This window comes from Panthera pardus, unplaced genomic scaffold (assembly GCF_024362965.1).
Source record: "Panthera pardus isolate Hobbes unplaced genomic scaffold, ASM2436296v1 HiC_scaffold_24, whole genome shotgun sequence".
Taxonomy (NCBI): domain Eukaryota; kingdom Metazoa; phylum Chordata; class Mammalia; order Carnivora; family Felidae; genus Panthera; species Panthera pardus.
This window is the reverse complement of record NW_026526810.1, coordinates 34,006,889-34,029,203: the sequence shown is the minus strand read 5'-3', so window position 1 is coordinate 34,029,203 and position 22,315 is coordinate 34,006,889. Positions and strand designations below refer to the sequence as shown.

Here is a 22,315-nt window from a genome sequence, read left to right as displayed (position 1 = left end):
GGCTCAAAATCTGAAAGGAAAGAGGAGACATTACAACTGATATCACAGAAATGCAAAGGATCCTAAGAGACTATTACGAACAGTTACACACACTGGACAACCTAGAAGAACTGGAAAAATTCCTAGAAACCCACAACCTACCAAGACTGAACTATGAAGAAACAGAAAATGTGAACAGACATTACTAGTAAGGAGATTGAATCAGTAATTGAGAAACTCCCAACAGACAGAAGCCAGGGACTATATACAACTTCAGTGATGAATTCTTTTGAACATTCAGAGAATTCATACCAATCCTTCTCCAACTTTTCCAAACAATAGAAAATGAAAGAACACTTTTTTTTAACGTTTATTTGTTTTTGAGACAGAGCAATAGAGCAAGCAGGAGAGGAGCAGAGAGAGGGAGACAGAATCCTAAGCAGTCTCCATGCCTTCAGCACAGAGCCCAATGTGGGGCTTGAACATTCGAACCATGAGATCATGACCTGAGCTGAAACCCAAAGTCAGATGCTTAAGTGATTGAGCTGCCCTGTCGCCCCAAGGAGAGAACACTTTCAAATTCATTTTACAAGGCCATGTTACAATGGCCTTGATACCAAAGACAAGGGCACCATAAGAAAAGCTGATGTTCCTGATTAACATAGGTGCAGAAATCTTCAACAAATCATTAAAAAAGTGAATTCAACAATACTGTTGACCCTGGAATAACATGGGTTTGAACTACACAGGTCCGCTTATATGCGAATTGTTTAAATTAGTACAGTATAGTACTATAAACGTATTTTGTCTTCCTTGTGATTATTTTTAAAGCTTATTTATTTTGAGAGACCCAGCATGTGCGTCCAAGTGGGGGAGGGGCAGAGAGAGGGAGAGAGAGAATTCCAAGCAGGCTCCTTCCTGTTAGCACAGAGCCCATCATGGGGCTTGATCCCACAAACCCTAAGATCATGACCTGAGCTGAAATCAAAAGTTGGACACTTAACAGGCCCAGGAGCCCCTTCCTTGTGATTTTTTATAATAACATTTTCCTTTTTCTTACTTTACTGTAAGAGTATAGTATATAATATATATAAAATACAAAATATGTGTCAATTGTGTTATTAGGATTCTGGTTAACAATAGCCTATCAGTAGTTAAGTTTTAAGGGAGTCAAAAGCCATATATGGATTTTTTTTTAATACATGGATTTTCAGCTGCACAGGGGATCAATGCCCTGAATCTCCGTGTTGTTCAAGGGTCAACTGTACACTAAAGGTTCATATACCATAATCAGGTAGGATTTGTTCCAGGGATGCCGGGAAGGTTTAACATCTGCAAGGCAGTCAGTGTTATACAACACATTACAAAATGAAGGATAACAATTCTATGGTTATCTCAGTAGATGCATAAAAAGCATTTGGCAAAATTCAACGTCCATTTATGATAAAAACTCTTAAAGTGGGTATAGAGGGTACTTTCCTCAACATAGTAAAGGCCATATAGGACAAGCCCACAGCCTAACATAATACTGAATGGTGAAAGCTGCAAGCCTTTCCCCAGAGCAATGAATAAAACAGGGATGTCCACTTTCACCACTTCTATTCAATATAGTATTGAAAATCCTCACCAGAGCAATTAGGCAAGGGAAAAAAAAGGCATCCTATTTCAAAGATGACACAGAATTATATATAGAAAAACCCTTAAGATTCCACCAAAAAGCATATTCAAGTTTTAGCATCAAAATCATCATAGCAAAAATCTATTGCACTTTATACACTAATAATGAACTGTCAGAAAGATAGAATAGTCCCTTTACAGTTGCATCAGAAAGAATACCTAAGAATAAATTTAACTGAGGTAAAAGACCTGTACAATGAAAACTGTAAGAATGAAGAAAGAAATTAAAGGACACAAATAAATGGAAAGATATACCATGCCCACGGATTGGGATAATTAATGTTGTTAAAGTGTTCATATTACCCTAAGCAATCCCCAGATTCACTGCAACCCCCATAAAAATTCCAATGGTATTTTTCACAGAAGTAGAACAAATAATCGTAAGATTTGTGTGGAACCACAAAAGACCCCAGATAGCCAAAGAAATCCTGAGAAAGAAGAAGAAGGCAGGAGGCATCACACTCCTTGATTTTTTTTTTTTTTTTTTTTTTTTTTTAGGTTTAGTTATTTGTTTTGAGAGACAGAGAGTGGGAGAGCAGGAGAATCCCAAGCAGGCTCCACAGTGCCATCATGGAGCCTGATGCGGGGCTCAAACTCACAAACTATGATATCATGACTTGAGCTGAAACCAAGAGTCATATGCTCAACCAACTGAGCCACCCAGGTGCCCCACACTCCTTGCTTTTAAACTAAATTACAAAACTATAGCAGATCAAAACAGTATGGTTTTGGCATAGAAACAGACATATTTATCAGTGGTACAGAATAGAGAATCCAGAAATAAGTCCATACATACATGGTCAGTTTACAACAAAGGAGCCAAGAATATACAAGGGAAAGGATGGTCTCTTCAATAAACGATGTTGGGAAAACTGGACAGTCACATGCAAAAGAGTGAAAGTGGACTACTTTTTTTAACTCAAAATGGTTTGAAGACTGGAGCCTAGGACCTGAAACCATGAAGATCCTAGAAGAAAACATAGGAGGTAAGTTCCTTGACATAGGTCTTGGCAGTGACTTTTTGAATCTGTCTCCATAAGCAAAGGCAACAAAAGGAAAAATAAGAAAGAGGGATTACTTCAGAGGTGCCCGGGTGGCTCAGATGGTAAAGCATTTGAGTCTCCGTCTTATCTTAGGTCTTCACCTCAGGGTCATGAGTTCAAGCCCTGCATTGGGCTCCACACTGGGCTTGAAGCCTACTTAGAAGAAGAGGAATAACTTCAAACCAAAAAGCTTCTGGACAGTAAAGGAAGTAAGATAAGAAGGCAACCTACTGAATGGGAAAAAATGTTTGCAAATAATATTTGCTAAGGGGTTACTATCCAGAATATATAAAGAACTGATATAATTCAATAGCAAAACAACAACAAAACAACAACCAGTTCCATTTAAAAAATGGGCAGAAGATCCTAATAGACATTTTTCCAAAGATAACATACAGATGGCCAACAGGTATATGAAAAGACGCTCTACGTCACTAATTATCAGAGAAATGCAGATGAAAACCACAATGAAGTATCACCTCACAACTGTCAGAATGGCTGTTATCAAAAATATAAGAAATAACGTGTCGGCAGAGATGTGGAGTACACTCTGGTCAACATGTGTATTGGTGTAGCCACTATGGAAAACACTATGGAGGTTCCTCAAAAAATTAAAGTAGAACTACCAGATGACGCAGCAATTCCACTTCTGGGTATTTTCCCAAAGAAAATGAATATACTAACTTGAAAAGATATAAATGATCCCCATGTTCATTGCAGCATTATTTACAATAATCAAGATATATAAGCAACTGTTACATGAATGGATAAAGACAACATATTTATACAATGGAATATTTCAGCCATAAAGAATGAAATCTTGCTTGCCATTTACAACAACATGGATGGAACTCAAGGGCATTGTGCTGAGTTAAACAAGTTAGAGAAAGACAAATACCTTATGATCTCACTTCTATGTGAAATCTAAAAAAAAAAAAACAAAAAACAAAAAACCAACAACAAAAAATCCAAGCTCATAGATAACAGAAAAGAAATTGGTAGTTACCAGAGGTGAGGGATGGGGGGTGGGCAAAATGGGTGAAGGGGAGCAAAAAGTAGAAACTTGCAGTTAGTAAGTCATTGGGATACAATTTGAGCATGTTGACTACAGTTAATAATACTGTATTGTATGTTTAAAAGTTGCTAAGAGAAATCAGAAGTTCTCACCACAGGAAAAAAAAATTAAACTATGTTACGTATGGTGATGGATATTAATTAGACTTACTGTGGTGATCATTTCACAGTACAAATATTGAATTATGTTGTGCAGCTGAAAATAATATGTGCCAGCTATACCTCAAAAAAATCCCACAAAGAATGCATGGTCCCCTTTTCCACACATTGGCCTGTGCACTCCCAGGCTCTTCCTTATACTGTCTCATGGAAGCCAGCATGGACTATGACCTGAAAACTCTTGAGTACAGAGACCAGTGTCCCTTTTCCTTATATAGCTAGGTTTGTGCTTGCTACCCAGCTTTTCAAACATTATATTGTTTAAAGATGCATATATGCATATATGTGATCTAGAGAGGGAAGCAAAAAGACAGTACAGAATTCAGGATAATGGCTATTTCTAGGGGGAAATACGGGGTTTGTGAGTGGGAAGATACAGGAAACTCCTAGCAGGGCTCCCACACATGGCTTTTTAGGTCGTTCACTGCAGAACTCTAGGGGAAGCCGTATATATACATAAAGTCTGGCTCCTCCAGTACTAGAGAGAATCCATTTTTTTACCTGAGGGCTGGGTACAGGCATTCATATTCTTCTCTAAAAAGAATATTATTTCTCTACAGAACAATACATACCTTTCTGATTACAATAGGAGTTGGCAAACTTTTCCTATAAAAGGCCAGAAAGTAAATATGTTAGGCATTATTGCACAGAAGTTCTGCATCCCAACTACTTAACTCTGCTGTTAAGTGTACAAGCAGCTACAGATGATATATAAATGAGTGGGTGTGTCTGTGTTCCAAGAAAACTTTATTTACAAAACCAACTAGCTGGATTTGGCGTGGGGCTGCAGTATGCCAAACCCCAGATTACACAGTTAAACCTTTAAAAGAAAAAAAAACAACTATCTGTGGTTTGTCTAGTGGATTCAGAGTAGAGCCTGGAACAAAGGATTCACTGGAGGTATAGTAGGAAGGTCAGTAATGTAGTTTCCTGCAATCCATGTTTTTAAGTAAGTTATGACTGAAAATGTTGGATCTGACTTTGTCCAACTATAATGTAAGACATTGAGAGAAAGTTGCTGCTCAAACTTGGATTTAAGGAAACCATTTTTATCAAAATGATCCAGACTAATTCTTCATTAAAAACATCAAACCCAATAACCGTATCACCTGTCGTTAACTGATCACTACCAGATGTCAGACATGATGGCCAGGAACTTCACACATTATTTTCCTCACAACAGTTCTTCAAAGTGGGTTTGTTTGGGGTTTTTTGGTATCCATTTTGCAACCAAGAAAGGCTGACTTTTCCAAGGTCACAAAGCTAATAAAGCTGAGATTTGAGCCATAGTTGTCCAGCTTCAAAGTTCAGTCTGTTTTCTACAGCACACTGTCTCTGTAGAAGGCTTTCTGTTTTAATGTCGCCAAAATCAATTTGGTTTTAGATTGTCTTCGCAGTTTTACTGACTTAGAAGAACTTGATGAGACAGAGTTATATATGTGCCACAAATGCAAAAAGAAACAAAAATCCACTAAAAAGTTTTGGATTCAGAAACTACCCAAGGTAAGCATGGAGTTTCAAATTATGCAATTTTGAGGGGAAAAATGTTTATGATTGATGAGAAGACAAATTATTTTTGTAACTTCAGCCTATGTGATCTATTCTATATTGGTCTCTAGAGTTTTCAGCAAGAGGTAAATAAACCCTTTGAGAATGTATAATTAATGTGTCCTGATCACAATTTCCAGTATGTGGAGAGGATGGTTTCCTATCACACCACTGCTAAGCAGCCAGCTGGGTGTCCTACAATTCAGTGCAACTCTGACACTGTCAAAGCCGGTGATAGTGATCAGATTCCACAGGTTCAGGGCTCAGTCCCCTAAGACTACCTCTGCTTCAGAAGCCCAGCAAATGCAGCTTGTTACTTTATGCTTCTGCCCAACAGGCTAGACATGTATGTGAGGAGATGTATAGGGCAGGGTCCTGAACAGAGGAGCTTCTGCCCTTGTGGAGTTTGGGCCTGGCACAGTAGCACTTTGAAGTGTTCTGGTTCCCCATCTGGAAGCTGTCCAAACTTCTCCTTTAGGGTTTTTATGGAGCCTTCATTACATAGGCATGGCTGATTAAGTCATTGGCTATTGGCAGTTGTTCAACTTTCAGCCCCTCCGCCCTACCTGAAGAGTTGGGTTGGGGAGACTGAAAGTTCCAATTCTGTAATCACATGGTTGGACCCCTGGCAACCACGCCCGATCCTTTGAGGCAGTCAAAAAGTTACCTTATTGGCATAACAAAGACACCTATATGGCCATCCCTTTGGAAATTCTAACAGCTTAGGAGCTGTGTGGAAATACATATATAATATATATACTATATAAGTCTAATTAAAAATATAACATTATATAAAGTATATATAATTATTTTAGAAAATACATAGTGTATATATATAACATATATATGTATATTATATATATATATGTGTGTGTATATTAGGTCTTAACCCCCTTTCCATACAGCTCCTAAACCCTTAGCATATATATTTTCTATATATTTTCTAGTTTATTTCCAGTCAGTTAACTACAGTGTTGTATTAATTTCAGGTGTTATATTTATTATAAATCACAATATCATAATAAGGTATGTGGAAGAAAGTACTATCAAGGTTCAAAAAAAAAAAAAAAAGAACTGATAGGCCACCTAAAATATTACTGAGAGGTATTAGTACCAAGTAGTTAATTTTACTGAAAGGGAAATTAGATGTTTTTGGTTTTTTTTTTACAGTCTTCGTCCTTATCTCTCATCCAGGTACTATGCTTACATCTGAAACGATTTCACTGGACTGCATATTTAAGAAACAAAGTTGATACCTATGTAGAATTTCCATTGAGAGGCCTAGACATGAAATGCTACTTACTAGAGGTATGGTAAATTAATTACCTTTGCTAGGAGGGTGCTAAGATGGCTTTTCAGTAAAATTAAGTCCTCACATTGATAGGAGCTAGGGTGTCATTGACCTCTGCTCCTAACTCAGTCCTGGATGTCTTCTCCCTTGTTCTATAGCCTGAGAACAGTGGCCCGGAGAGCTGCCTGTATGACCTTGCTGCTGTGGTGGTGCACCATGGTTCTGGGTAAGTGTGTCAGTGGCTTTTCTTATGGTTGGTTTTCGAAAAGCACAGCAAAGGGGCACCTTGGTGGCTCAGTCAGTTAAGCTTCCAACCTCAGCTCAGGTCATGATCTCACAGTTTGTGGGTTCGAGCCCTGCGTCAGGGTGTATGCTGACAGCTCAGAGCCTGGAGACTGCTTCTGATTCTGTGTCTCCCTTTCTTTCTGCCCCTTCCCCACTCACACTCTGTCTCTGTCTCTGTCTCAAAAATAAGTAAACGCTAAAAAAAATAAATAAAAAGCACAGCGAAGACCTGCAATTTTGCACCACTCTTGATCATTCTCTGTCAACTCCTTAAAAATGGTTTCAGATACATAACACAGGTGAGGTAGAACTTTCTTTCAGTCGTGGTGTGAAAGAATGTTCTGGAGAGGATGTTGTGAAGGAAGAAGAAAAGGCACATGAAAGCAAAATGGAGAAGGGTTCATTTGAGCTCAGCATTGAGAACCTATTTATCCACAAAATCCTCAGTAGGCTTTACTCCAAAGTTGTTTATTTCCTTTGCCATTTGACTTTTAAATTGGGAGAAAATGGGAAATTATTTAGAGTAACTTCATATCATCTGTTTAAAGATTTGTTTTTTTATTTTATTGAATAATCTTTTTCTGGTAATTTTGTTATTAGTTTATACTTTCTGATTCCTTGAGAATGGCTATTTTACTTTTAAACATGGACAAACCCCTATCCATGTTGAGAACCCTTTTCCCTCAGAACTTTGTAGACATTGCTCCCTTGACTTCATCATTCCAGGGCCAAGTCCACTACAGGTCTGATTCTCATCTCTTTATAGGCAACCTTTTTTTACTTACTGGAAGGTTGTAGGATCCTCTCTCTTCGGATTTAAGAAATTATAGTAGATGTATTCCTGGCTTAGTAGTTGATAGGGACACTCTTTGGTGTCCTCAGCTCATGGAAATATTGTTTGTTCCACCCCATTCTCTCCCTGTTACATGTGTGGCAACTCCTCCGTATCTGCAGAGATACGTTCCAAGACTCCCAAGTGGATGCTTACAGTCATAGTAACAAATCCTATATATACACTATATTTTTTCATGTACATACAAACATACCTATGATAGCTTAATTTATAAACAATTATAATATTAATTATAATTGTGACAGTGTTAGGCTTCTCTTGACCTTTGGACAATATATTAGAAAGCATCACCTCTTGGACCGCAGCTGACTGTGGTAAACTGAACCGTGGAAAGGGAAACTGAGGACAAGGGGTGACTATTATATAGTGAATTTTCTGGTTCTTTTCCACATTTTAACCGTTGTTTAATGATTTCCATCTCTGTTTCTGAAGACTGCCATGGCCTATTTTTCCAAATCACCAATTTGGATTTCATCTGTACCCAAATTGAAGATGACATTTTTAATACCATGGCAATCCCATTTTTCTGGTAACTCCTTTTCCTAACATACATTTTTGTTTTATGGTTGCGCTTTTTTAAACCATTGGTATTAATTAGAATTTTTAAAGCTCCTAGGTTTTCTGCATTAAATTTGTTAGTGGTTAATTGCTTGTTCTTCCCAGTACTTTTCTTTCATACTATGTCCCCACCACTGCCCCCCAAGGGTTTGATGATTTGGGGCTGTTTAGAATCCTAATAGATGATGAGATTGATCATTATCGATAAATGGTAAGGGTTTCTCTAGCATTTACGAAAAGTGTTCTACCTGAGGCTTTTCTCTCACCTGGGAGGGCTGACTATAGGGCTGACTGTATGGTTGAGTGGGTGGGTCATGCTGAAAGAGAAAAGCCCTTTCCTGGAGGCAGATTACTTTCTTAAGCTCAGGTTTTTTCCAAGGCTGTGATGGAAATCTGTTCCTCACTTTTCCATGTGTCCATAAGCCTTGAACCATGCTTGTTAGGTTGAGCTCCTTGGCCCCTTTGGTATTTCCATTAACCCAGTGCTATGTGAACACTGCTTTTAGGTGATGTAGAACATCCTCAGTTCCTGCTCATTCAATGGCCCTCTTCCCTGTATTTCCAATGCCTGCACATTCATTGTTACTTCCTTGAGTTTTGAGGAACATAAACACATGAGTTTAGTCCGCCATCTTAAACCACAAGTCCCTAGGGCTTATTCTTTATTACAGTATTTATAATTTATTGCATATCTAACAGATTATATGATTGCGCAGATTCTTCTGTTATTTCTGTAGTCCTTTTCTTTCATTTTTTTACGTTTCCTTATAGGGTCGGTTCTGGACATTACACAGCATATGCAACTCATGAAGGTCGCTGGTTCCATTTCAATGACAGTACTGTAACGCTGACTGATGAAGACACCGTTGTGAAGGCAAAGGCCTACATCCTTTTTTATGTGGAACGCCAGGCCAAAGCTGGATCAGATAAACTTTAATACCTCCTTTAAATCATTATTTGTCAACTATACCGGACAAACATTTCCAGTTTTCCGTAAATACTTGATCCGAGATTTAATTTCATTATGCACTTTTCAATTTCCTATTTTTGGTTTAGTTTTGTCAATGGTAGTGACATATTAAACATGGGCACCAACTAATTTTTTTTTTTAGTTCTACCAGAAAACCTCAGCAGATACTTTGATTTGCTGCTTTAGTTGTAATAATTGTTTTTATATGTAGTTTCAAGAACTTAGTTCTATTTGACTTTTTTTATATTAATGTTTTCAATTCTCACTTTGAGGCACATTTACATCAATGCTTTGTTACTGTCACATGCTGAAAGCAAGATATGTTCCTGATTGCGAAGAGCAGAACTGCCTGCTGCCTTTCACAGCTGTAATGGGAGATCAGGTGGACTCGAAATCCAGGATCACGTGCGCACATCATTTGTGGCCCACAAGATTTCAGTGACTGTCAGTAATCGTTCTTTTCGATTGTAAGAGGTAACTGGGAGAGCATCATTTAGTAGACCAGGTGATTGCCGCTCTTGGTATCTCTCAAGGCTGCTGCTTATCAGCACTGATTAAATAAATTTGTTGGATCACTTGTACCTGTACTGCAAATTCAAGAATTAGTCCTTTGAAGTTTTATTTTGTTTCGGGGTTATTTTTTGCTTGCATGTGTTTTCATGGAGAGAAGAGTACAGAAAAGTCCAGATAAGACCAGATACATTTAGTGTTTAAAAATGTCTGTGACTCAGCTACACGGTATAGATACTGTCAGGTGAGGAGACCACAGCTTGTTTGCCTTTAGAACCAGCATCTAGTTCCCCCACTGTCTGTGGTGCTGGATGGAAGGAACTACCTGTCCACTTTTGCCTTATTTCTTGCTTGGCCATCTCAAGTTGAGATGCTGACCTCCAGAGCTGATTTGACCATCACCTCCACTTCCCAGAAGGAAATTTGAGTCTTTGCTACTTTGGGTTTTAACAACTCCCACTGGCCTATCCTGATAGCAGAGCAAGCTGAAAATATTCTCACTGTGAACAGAGTTTCTATTCTTGAGTTTGGCAGTCTTGGTTTTAAAACTGTGTTCAAGAAACATAGGTACAGGCTCCATTAAGATTTAACTCAAATTGAAATTTGGAACCAGAATTCCATCTAAGAAAGGTAATTGTGATTTCTGCAAGTGTTCCAGGTTAGTTTGTTGATTTGGGGGTGGGGTGGGGGGCAGTGGCAGCACTGATGAAGGAATCAGAGAAAGGGACTCCCAGAGAGGGTTGCACCTTAGGACTAGGCACTGTTTTCAGGTTCATCTCTCATTCCAGCCTTTATTTTCTTCTCAAGTGTCTACAAGTTACAAGGGGCAGAATGTATTTCATATTAAGCCAACCTACCAGACTTTTTGGTAATCTTGTTTTTTTCTATTAAAAGAAAAAACTGTCAAGTTTTAAGTGCATGAATGTAAAATAAAGTCTAACAGCTGTCCTCAGGGTGGATATTTGAAGTTGCAAGAGAAGATGTGGCTCCATTTCAGTATTAGCTAGGTATATCTCCTGTTCTCTCAGAGCAAAAATCAGCTGCTCAACACTTTAACATGGCCAGGAGAAAACTGCAATTGTGTCTAAACTTGTACTATCCACTATGGTGGTCACCAGTTATATGTGGTTAAAGTTTAATTAAAATTAAATTTAGGGGCGCCTGGGTGGCTCAGAAAGTTAAATGTTCAACTTTGGCTCAGGTCATGATCTCTTGGTTCCTGAGTTCGAGCCCCACATTAGAGTCTGTGCTGACAGCTCAGAGCCTGGAGCCTGCTTTGGATTCTGTATCTCCTCTCTCTCTGCCCCTCCCATTCCCCCCCCCCTCAAAAATAAACATATTTTTTTTTTCAATTAAATTTCAAACTCAGTTCTTCGGTCACACAAACCACATTCCAAGTGCTCAGCAGCCACATGTGGCATAGGACTGCTGAGGTCTAGGGCAGTTCTCTTAGATAGCAGTGGTCTAAATTTTCACTCCAGAGAAAAAAGCTTTGCCTTTATGTTTAGGTCTGACACCTTAGAAGATAATTAAGAGGGCAACATATATTTTAAATAGTTTACACTTCTAAATTACATTAGGTTGAACCATAGGAAATTTGTGGTATTTGCCTTTTTGATCTACAAAAGTGAAAGTTTCACATAATTTGACCTAATATATTAATATATTAACACCACATGTAATTGAACTTGGAATGTGCATCTTCTTTGATTTTTGTTCAGTGTCTCCTATGAATTCAGGCTCTTTTACTGAGACGGTATATAGCTGTGACTTCTAACATTTGCACTTAGATTATTCCCTCTTAATGGGCAGCTGCTATGACTTCAACAATAAAGCCTTGGGCAGTGTTGATGTTGGTGGAGAAAAACTGTCTTTTCGTACCAAAAGGAACTTAGTGACAGCCAGACTGCTTTGCTGGGGGAAAGTGGTCCTTAGACAGGTAACATCATTGGCTTAAGAGATGGGCACATCTCCTCTTTGAATTTTTGGAGTATTTTTAGTGTTTGATTTTACTTAAGCAGAATGTTTGGTGTTATGAAGGAAGGCTGTTTGGAAAAGTGATTGGATCCATTTGAACTGTGCATTTGAACACCAGTGATGTAAATGTGCCTATTCGTATTTACAAAATTTAACTGTGTAGCCTTATCACACCTATTTTAAAAGCTGATCTTTGTGTGCTCTTCAGGGCTTTCCCCTTGTGCCATGTCATCTGTGTGTGTGTGTGGCTTCTCGCGCAGAGAGCTTATGCTGAGGCAGTGCCTCATGCTGTCACACCTCTCCTCTGGAACAAGAAAACTTCCTCAGAAGTCCTCCCACACAGGTGGGTGATAGAAACCGTTTGTGGCAACACAAATCTCTCTCCATGGTGGAGAAACCTTTGCTTATCCACTGTATTCTACTCAGTGTCTAGTGATGACAAATGTAATAGAATTAAACCAGTGAAGTGTACAGGCCCTGGTCAAGTGCTAAATGTGTATCTCACCTGGGGAACCTACTCAGCAGCTTGGTTCTGCAGTTGGGGACATCTTTATTTCTTAACAGCCAAACCTCTTTCATGGGTTTAGTGTACATAAGTCTATTTAGATACGCTTCTCCCACTTCGGCCCCCAGCATCCCCTCAACTCCCTCATGTACCCTGTGGCTCAAGTGGCCTCTTCACTCCGGCCCTGAAAAGGCTCGTGAGCAGTCGGTTTCTGCGGCCAGGGCACCGGTCCCAGGGGACTGGGGTGTAGCCCACAGGAACGGGCTGCGGTGCAGGAAGAGGCAGCCACGGGGTGGGTTGTGCTGGAGGCCAAGGTCTCCGCATCGCCTCGCGGGTCTGAGCATGATGGACTCCAGAGCGCCCTGCCCTCCGCCGGTGCTGGTTGTGTCTGATGTGACCGTTTGCCGCGAAAGCCTCGTTTGTGTGATGCGAGAGGATTAACTGTGCAAGTGACTAATTTCATTTATGTTGTAATCACATCCCTTTTCCGCTTCACCAACCTGAACTGTTTTATGGATGAACGTATCATTAAATTTCTGGTCTCTTTCCTCTTGGCTATTATTTCTGAGCTCCTTTCATGGGAGCCAAGGAAGTAATGGTGCACTTGCTCCAGCCATGGGCCTTGTCAGTCAGTCAGCAGTTTGCTTCTCAACCCTCCCTATCTGGGGCCGCCAGAGTACAGAGGCCGGGATGGAGTGACTTGCAGGGACAGGTAGTGGCGGGAAGGGACACCCTGGCACCCGCAGTCAGGTGCTGGAGGAGCAGCCCGTGTGCACCAGAGCCAAGTGAGATCACCCTGCCTCTCCTGGCACAGCTCGTCTTATCAAGTGCCGTCTGCTTGCCTCCTTCAGAGCTAGACGCCACCCTGAGGAACTGGCTTTTGGGCTCTGAGCAAAGGATGTTTCTTGGTCACCTTTTAAATAAAGTAAGACAGGCAAATAAAGTGCCACTGTTAAGAAATAAACATTCTGGTTTTCAGTAAGCTCCTATATATATATACACACACACACACACACACACACGACCCCTCTGCCCCCATGGTCCCTGGAGAATGAAAACACAAGAACCATCCCCCTCTCCCCTGTCCACATCCCTCCTTTTTCCCTCTTACTTATTGGCCTGCTCCTGTCAGTCTTCCACCTTTGGAGACAGAGGTGCCGGAAGCGCACATGGTTTTGCCTCCAGCTCCCATAGGCAGCTGTGCTGGTCAGAGGCTTACAGGCCAACTGGGAGCAGCAGTTGTCAACAGCACCCTGGCGGTCCAGACCCTCCCTGCAGGCGCGCCTGCCTCCTTGGGCCCACCCCCTGCTCCGGGATATTCCTCCCCTCCCCCAGGCTCTGAACGTTGGCCGTGCCAGCCTGGAACTGTTCCAGCAGGGCCCCAGGACTCTGTGGACGCCACAATAGACCACAAGGACTTGCCAGTGGCCAACCTTTTAAGAAGTTCAAAGAACCACCTATTTCTAAGAGGTCAGCCCTCTGAAAAGTACTGGTTTGGAAAGGAACTGGGAGGGAAAGTGGAGATCGTAAGGCTTTCTATTAAAACCCAGCCGAGCATACCTTTAGACTGGCTAAGTGCAACCAGAGCCAGAGGGGCCGTGGCTGTCAGCTGTACTTGTGAACCATTAAAATGGTTAGTCCGGAATATTAGCTGTGACTAGTGGCCCTTTCCTTGAGAAATGCTTCTTTTAGCTGTCTCTTGGTCTATGTTTTTAAGAAAAGTCACCCCTTCCACTTCGCCTTGGCAGTGCTGGGGTAACCAAGCACACGGGACCGCTAAGTCTGGTGTCTCAGAGGTTTCTTTAGCTGAATTATGGTTGTTTTGTTTGGGGTTTATTTCCCAGAGAGAGTGGTGGGCTCCGGGGGGGCAGAGAGAAGGGGACAGAGGATCCGAAGTGGGCTCTGTGCCAACAGCAGCGAGCCCAGTGCAGGGCTCGAACCCATAAACTGCGAGATCATGACCTGAGCCGAAGTCAGTCAGCCGACTGAGCCGCCCAGGCGCCCCTGCATCATGCTTATTTCAAAGGCAAAGCTGCACCAGGAATGACTAAGCCTTAGTCTGCATTCATCTGCATTATAGCCACACAACTGGACACCTAGTATCCCCTTATGTCCAATTCCAATCAAATGGGAGAATGAACAAAGCTAACTTACTTAGATGGTGTTCCCTGGAGCAGAGAAAAATATGGTCCATGCCTCATGAGGCAGCATGCGGCCTTTGGCCTCTTCCCCCAAACAAACTAACAGAGGGGCATATAATGCCGGTAATTCACAATAGCAGAATACATACGGTAGGATCCGGGATGGTAGAATCCGGGATGGGAGTGGGAGTGGAGTATTAGAAAATAGATCCACGTACTGAGAAACCTAAATTACGTCAGGAAAGGAGAACTTAAGGGATGATGCCTCCAGGCAGCCTGCCTAGGCTCAGGGGCCCGGTTATGAAGGCATTCACAAAGAGGATGGTGTGTGGCCGGCTTAAAGGGCAAGCTTAGGCTAAAATACTTCGAATTGTTTCAGGCAGTTTTGTGCTAAGAGCTACCTCATCCATCCTGACATTTTGGGAAATACAGACGAGATACAGCAGGGCTCTTAGCCGGAAAAATAGTAAGATGTAAAGCCAAGTAAACTGAAGCCTAAAAGGTTCCACAAATACACACAGAAGAACCTTGACAGCTAAGCTACTTGAGGGGAAGCTTTGCGAAACAACTCAAGGTAAAAACAGCCAGCTGGGAGGCCAAGGCAGTCCAGTCGCCTGGTGGAGGGTAGCAGGATTTGAAGGTGGTCCAGCCTGGCCTGCAAAACTCACAGGAAAGGGGGCATTACCCATGGCTTCACCTTCCCCCTCTGCACACAGAACTGTCACCCTTAGCTCTCTAGACAACAGGCTGCTTCCTACTAAGTGAAACAGAAGACTCCTATTGATACACTAGAAAATGAAAACATACAATTTATAATTAGGGTCTCTCCCAGTGAGCAGAGACTGCAGGCCTAGACAGGTGGTCTGGCCATCCACCCTCCAATGAAAGTGCCTTGGGAAGAGCCAAGAGAGCTCTCTGCTAAGCACCACTGTCAGCTAAAAGGGAAAGAAATCCCTTTTAAGGAAGCTATTTAACTTCAATAGCCTGCTTTTCTGCCAGGATTTTCAATTCCTCTGAACATAAGCCGAACCACAGACGGCTACACGTATGTCTGGATCTTGGCTTTCCCCCCCGCCCCGTTCTCAGAGCTTCAGCACCAGTTGTTAGCCAAAAATAAACACCATTCCTCAACCATATATGTCCACCAGCCCAGAGCGGGGGAGGAGGAGCAGGAGGTAGGGCAGGTCCCCGGGCTCCGGCCACACACTGTGGCTGCTGCACGCCATGCATCTCACCCAGCTCAACCGGGAGTGCCTGCTGCACCTCTTCTCCTTCCTGGACAAGGACAGCAGGAAGAACCTTGCCAGGACCTGCCCCCAGCTCCAGGACGTGTTTGAGGACCCCACACTCTGGCCCCTGCTGCACTTTCACTCCCTCGTAGAACTCAAGAAGGACAACTTCCTGCTGAGCCCAGCCCTCAGGAGCCTCTCCATCTGCTGGTACTCTAGTCGCGTGCAGGTGTGCAGTATTGAGGACTGGCTCAAGAGCGCCTTCCAGAGGACCATCTGCAGCCGGCATGAGAGTCTGGTCAATGATTTCCTCTTCCAGGTGTGCGACAGGTAGGCCACCTTCTGAGCAGAGCTGGCTTTGGTGGGGTGTGGATTCTAGAGCTCTAGGAGACTTCTGGGGGACAGGGAAGAACAAACCACAAGACCAAGATAGCTCCATTTTGGGGACAATCTAACTAGGCCCAAGGCAGACTGTCCCGGCCTGTCCACAGCACAGTCCCCAGAGGATGATGAGTACAGTCGTGGGGATTCTCCTCCTCTTAGCCTCACAGGTCCTGGAGCTGCTTCTGCCACAAGGAAGAAGCATTCGGGCAGCTGTCTGCCCTGGCAGCCATTAAGACCTCAGGGGCTCTGGCTGGGCCTATTTTCAAGGTCAGGCCCTGGGAAAGGTTCTTAAGACTCAGCTATTAGCTTCCGCCTCCACTCTTCCCCTAGCAAACAAACTCCAAGGTTTGTGACATGCAACTAAGGAAGGAGAGCAAGGGTGCTCTGGGTTAGTCCAACCAAGCCAGACTGCGGGGGGAGGAGGGGTGGTGGTATTGAAGAATGGTTTCCTCATTAGAAATTTACTAATCTCACTGTACCCCTAGGGAAGGGTGTTTTGGCCTATTTTTACAAATGAGCAAATCAAAGCTCTGAGAGATCATGTGATTTGCCCATAGCCTGGGATTACTGGATTTTAGGGAAAAAAAAAAAAAATGCAAGACATCCAGTTAAATTTGAATTTTAGACGAAATTAATTTGTTTAAATGTTTATTCATTTTTTGAGAGAGCAAGCTAGCGAGCATGAATGGGGGAGGGGCAGAGAGAGAAGGAGACACAGAATCCGAAGCAGGATCCAGGCTCTGAGCTGTGAGCACAGAGCCCGAGGTGGGGCTGGAACTCAGGAACCACGAGATCATGACCTGAGCCAGTCGGAAGCTCAGCTGACTGAGCCACCCAGGCTGCCCCTAATTTTCTGATGTAAGTATGTCCCAAATACATCCTGTACTCATCCTTCAAGCCTACCATGGGTAGAGGCTGAGCCACAGGCAACCCTCCGTGGTCTCACCCTCCTGCCTAAGGTAGCCCACACAAGCAGACTTCTGCTGCCAGCCTGTCTCTCAGCCTGTATTTACCAGTCCTGTCCTGACTTTGAGGAAGAGCACTCTTGGTTGGTAACACACTAGGCTCCGCCAGTTTGCTGCCACCCAGGTTTAAAAGCTGCTGTTTACTGGCAGCATGACAGGAATGAAGGCAAACAGTGTGGTGGCCCCGCCCTGCCTTTTTTTTAAGGCAGCAGGAAGAAAAGCCCGTCTTGGCTAGGCCCTGCCAGGATGAGGCCATCTCGATGGGTTTAACAAGGCCCAAAATCAGACTGGAGTGACATATACGGGAGGGTCACGCCTACTCTCAAGTTGTTCCATTCTTGCTGTAAGAGAGCTGGCAAGGTATGGATGAGGCCCCTCATGGCACCATGTGGGTGCAGCAAGGGGCCCCAGTGACACAAAAAGAACAAAGAGCTTGGTGGTCAGGGTTCCGTGCGGAGTCTCCCAGCTCTGCTCCTGTCCAACCATGGGAGCCCAGCCCAAACATTTACACTCTTTCAACCTACTTTCTTGGTCTTTAAAATGGGATAAGTCACCTTTCTCACAGGCTAAGAAGATGAAATGACACAATAGCACTGGCACACAGTGGATACTAATATCCACCAAATCTGGTTCTTTAGCAATTGGCTCTTGGCAGGGAGAGACGGGAGAACAGGGAAGGATGGCAGGGAAGGAGTCCACTTTCTCTGTTTTGTTCCTACAAGCAAGATTATTCTAAAGGTTCTTACAACAAGAGGGACCACTCACCATCTTTGTGGCTTAAACACCTAATCATCATAACCACCCTGAAGGTAATAATTTCTCCCACTTGACAGATAAGGAGGACTAGCACAGCTCAGGCATTTGTCCTTGGTCAGAGCGCAAATAAGTTACAGGCAAGTTACCTGAGCCCTCATTCACACAACAGGGTGTAGACAGAGGATTGGATATGAAGACTAAAGAAGCCATGTGAACTTGGGGAGGTGATATGGGCTCAGCGCCTGAAATGAGGCGGTGCCCAGTCTGCTACAGTCAGGGGGTTAAGGGAGAAGCTTATTGGGAAAGGGAAAGCCCCAGTCTAGACGCCAGCAACTTCTGGCTACAGGGAGCCAAGGCCCCTGCCCACAAGACCGGTCCTTCTTGACTGCAAAGCTGTCTGGTTCTGTGTGCTCCCAGAAAAAGTGAGTTACAATTGCCTACAAAAGGCCCTGTCTAAGGCTCTTTACACTCCCCATCTCAATCTTCACTACAACCCCACCGGTAGGCATTATTCCCTCCCTGCTGTGCCTGCCCCACTTCCCCCAAGAAACTAAAGCTCAGTGAGTGGTTTAGCAAATAAGCCAAATCTAACTTCTGCTCGAGATTCTTCTCAGCAGCAGGTGCTGGTTAGGTTGGGGCAGAGGAGCCTCCAAACTGTGTAGAAGTGGCCCTGACTATACCCACTTCACTCTGGTTCCTGACCTTTTCTAGGCTGGCATCCCAGTGGGCATGCAATAACTGTCTCAGTTAACTGAGCTGAAACCCGGGCTCTAGAACCCAGAGACAGGCATACTGGGAGAAATGTCCCGACCCCAGATTCACGGGTTGAACGTGCCCGTCTCTAAGCCACCCTACAGGAAACCCTTGTTCCCACCCGACCATCCTCCCAGGAGCATCAAGGCCTAAGTTTGAAGCCAGACTCGATTGGTCACCCAGCATCTCTTCTCTCACCCCAAAGCAAACGAGTCCGGAGAGAACCCAAGAACATCCAGAGTTGTCCACCTACAGCAGGACCAGGGGCGGCTCACGAGGCTGAAAGCCACACAGAGTAAAGTTTGGTGGAATGGAGAGGCAGAAAGTAGGGGAAATGGGACAGAAGCCTTGGTTTTGATCCTGGCCGCGGCATCGCAGGCCAAGTTCCTTAAACTTGCTGAGTCCCTTTCCCTGTTTCCGTGCCCACAATATGCAGAGAGTCCCAGGGTTGTTAGGGGACAACCTGGCCTGGGAGCTCCAGGACCGGGCGGGGCCCAGGGCAGACGCAAATCGCGACCCCGCGGGCCCCTCCCGGGGTCACTACGATCTCTCCGCAGGTGCCCCAACCTCGAGTCCGTCACGCTTTCAGGATGCGGCCATGTCACCGACGACTGCCTCGTGCGCCTACTGCGCTGCTGCCAGCACTTGCGTGCGCTGCGCCTGGAGAACTGCGCGCGCGTCACCAACCGCACGCTTGCTGCTGTGGCGACGCACGGGCGCGCGCTGCAGACCCTGCACGTGGACTTTTGCCGCAACGTGAGCGCGGCCGGCCTGCGCCGCCTGAGCGCCGCGTGCCCGCGCCTGGCGCTGCGAGCCGAGCACAGCGCGACGATGATCCCCGACCAGCTCCCCAGGGCGCCCGGCACTGCCCTTCGTAAGCTACTGCCGCGCTAGGCAGACGGCGCCGAGGCACGACACGCGCGCGGCCAAGGGCCGCCGGGCGGAAGGAGCAACCTGGTTTCCAACCACAGCCCCTCCACCTCCCAGAGCGTTGTCACACCTCTGAAGCTCAGTTTCCCTGTCTGCAAAATTGGGACACTAATGCCTACCTCACATTAATGACGGTTTTACGCACAGGAGTGCAAGATTAACCGGATGCTGGGAAAACACTCGGATAGTTCTCACTAAACACCAGCACATTTCCCGACGCCCTTCTGCCCCAGGTCCTCAACCACACACTGCCTGCAGCAGCGGGACAGGCCTGCACCACGCCTGGACTGCAATCCCCGGCGGGGGCCGAAATACCCGCACGGGGAGGCGTGGCCACCGGGAGCTCTCCGGCATCGCGCAAGCGCCCTGGGAACGGGGGTGGGGCGACCTCCGCAGCCGGCCTCTCGTCCCGCACTACGTCTGCGGCTCCGGCTTCCCAGGAGCGTGGCCTCCGTGCAGCGCGAGCGGGCGGGACAAGCGGGGGACCCGGGACTCACAGTCGGAGAGAGCCACCGAACCCGCCACCGCGGCCCTGTCGCCCGCACCTTTGCTCGGTGGCCGGGAGAGCCCGCTTGCCTTTCCCCAGCAGAGACCGCACACATAATTCTAGAAAATGCGCTGGTAGATGTGATTCTTTCATAAATAGCATATCCTTATTTTCTATGGTTATCTTATCACAAAGGCAGAAGAAATCGTTTGAAAAACCCTAAGTAAAGATTTGAAAACAAGAGCAGCAGCCCCGCTTAAGTCTCTTGATAATGAAACCAATTAGAAGCTGATACAAAGTTAGATTTTTACATGCTGGACTTGCTCAACATGGGCACACGCCTTGACTTAACAATTTCAGGGCTTTAGTCACTGATGTCTCACCTTTAGCCACAAAGTATAGGCTCTCGTCCAGGCAGCAGCCTCCGGGTCCCAGGTACACGGTGAAAACTTGGGTTAAGAGCGGAAGGCAGGGAGCCATGGGCCGGCAGGCAGGCGACGCTCACGCTCTGGCTCCGCCCACCACCAGCGGTTACCTAGGGCCTTTAGGCACTTGAGGCCAGGTGTTTCTTTTCTGGGAAAGAGGATCTCCATCCCTACTCACGGTTGCCCAATATTGGGGAACCAGCGAGGAAATTCCATTCTCACGGAGCTTACCTTCTAGTAGAAGGGACAGTAATTGGTATATAAAAAGACAATAAAGCTACGGTGGCGGAAGGTGGGGAGGAAGCACCAGGGAAGGGGATATCTGGCAACTGCTGGCGAAGGTTTGGGGAGAGGGAAGCTACTTAAAAGGGGTTGATCAATATAAGCCTGAGTGGCAGCATCTGAAACAAGAAGTGAGGGAGGGGGCCAAGCAGCATCTGGCAGGAAAATATTCCAGGTGGAGGGAATAGCCGGTGCAAGGCTCCAGACCAAGGGCAGAGCCCGTGAGTTAGGGGAGGCCTGGTGATTAGCGTGGCCGGAGCAGAGTGAGTGAGGAGGAAAGGTGAGCAGAAAAGGAGATCAGAGAAATAGGGATGTGGGCGGCCGTTGGGGCCTCAGAGGTTATTGTGAGCACGAAATGAGAGCTGGAGGTCCCCCACCCAACCTACCCGCAGGAGCCAGGGCCCCAAGCAGAGATGATATACATGTAGGTGACTCCCAGGAGCTGAAATTTCTCCAGGCAGAACCTGTGGGCAGGCAAGCAGCAACCCAGCCCATCCCAACCCCTCCAGGGACTGCCAAAAAGGCCTCAGCTTCCCCCAGGCCCCCTTGTCTCGCCAGCGCTTAGCCCAGAAACAGGTGGGTAATTGCACTGAGGCCACGCCTGGCATAGTTCCTTCACACCCTTGTGTAGGGAGAGCCCGCTGCCTCAGGCCGCCAGCTACTCTGGAATGGGAGGGCCCCACTCCTCCGGGTGGGTAATTTTCCAGTTTACCCACCATAGCTCCGGACTCTAGAAGGAGGCCTTGCTGGCCTTTCCCCCACTCCTGCAAACAATGTTTAAAGAAAGCTCAGGCTTCCATGGGGTTAAATGTTTGTTTAAAATAGCACCACTTAAGCCCTGGGCTTTGCTTTTATTATCTCTGATAAGCCTGAATTCTCAGCAGGTTCTGTTTGCCCTGAGTTGGGGGGTTTAGTCTGGGGAACAACAGAATCCTAGTTTCTGGCTCTCCTCTGACTGAGAGCAGTCAGCCTTCTCCAGACCTCACCTTTTTTTTTTTTTTTTTTTTAAAGTTTATTTATTTTGAGAGAGAGAGAGAGAGAGCTTGCATGAGCGAGGGAGGGGCGGGGGGGGGGGGGTGGAGGGGAGAGACAGAGAGACAATCCCAAGCAGGCTCTGAGATGTTGGCACAGAGTCCTACTCGGGCTCGATCTCATGAACTGTGAGACCATGACCTGAGCCGAAATCAAGAGTTGGACGCTTAACTGACTGAGCCAGGCGGGTGCCCCTGGCCCTCAGCTTTTTAATCTGTGGATTGGGATTGCTAGAGAATCTTGCTTGCAGGGCTCTTCTAAGGATTAAGACATTATGTGTGTAAAGCGGAAGTCACTGCAAGTTCAGCTGGAATAGGGTAACCCGAGGCCCCCTTTCCCTCTCCCTATGGAAGCTCTTTTACAAATGAGGGTTAAATCCCCTGGCTAAGCTTCTGGTGCCCAGTAATCCCCCACATACTGAGGCTGTAGTGACCACAGAACTGAAGCCGTGCTGACAGCTGCATCCAACACAGTTTCTCCAGCTTGAATCGGGCCCCGCCCC

General features: G+C 45.2%; 2 protein-coding genes across 8 annotated transcripts in view; both read left to right on the top strand.

Moving 5' to 3' along the window:
• Positions 1–12,976, top strand: part of USP3 (ubiquitin specific peptidase 3) — a 106,452-nt gene extending 93,476 nt beyond the window's left edge. For all 7 annotated transcript variants that reach the window (XM_019441856.2, XM_019441855.2, XM_019441860.2 and 4 more), the window contains 4 exons: positions 5,317–5,435; positions 6,675–6,788; positions 6,930–6,997; positions 9,239–12,976. In XM_019441856.2, the coding sequence (XP_019297401.1) occupies positions 5,317–5,435; positions 6,675–6,788; positions 6,930–6,997; positions 9,239–9,404 (467 nt within the window). In that variant the 3' untranslated portion in view covers positions 9,405–12,976. The remainder of the gene's footprint in view (positions 1–5,316; positions 5,436–6,674; positions 6,789–6,929; positions 6,998–9,238) is intronic.
• Positions 12,977–15,428: 2,452 nt separating this feature from the next.
• FBXL22 (F-box and leucine rich repeat protein 22) lies at positions 15,429–20,320 on the top strand. The gene is made up of 2 exons (XM_019441863.2): positions 15,429–16,129; positions 19,215–20,320. The coding sequence occupies exons 1-2, from the start codon at positions 15,795–15,797 to the stop codon at positions 19,549–19,551; spliced, it is 672 nt and encodes a 223-aa protein (XP_019297408.1). The 5' UTR covers positions 15,429–15,794; the 3' UTR covers positions 19,552–20,320.
• The last annotated feature ends 1,995 nt before the right edge of the window (positions 20,321–22,315 follow it).

What these genes read in the sequence shown, in the direction of transcription:
- FBXL22 (XM_019441863.2), top strand. Translation starts at nt 15,795, where the DNA reads ATGCATCTCACCCAGCTCAACCGGGAGTGCCTGCTGCACCTCTTCTCC. An exon ending in CTCTTCCAGGTGTGCGACAG is followed by an intron (nt 16,130 to 19,214) that starts GTAGGCCACCTT and finishes ATCTCTCCGCAG; the next exon opens with GTGCCCCAACCTCGAGTCCG.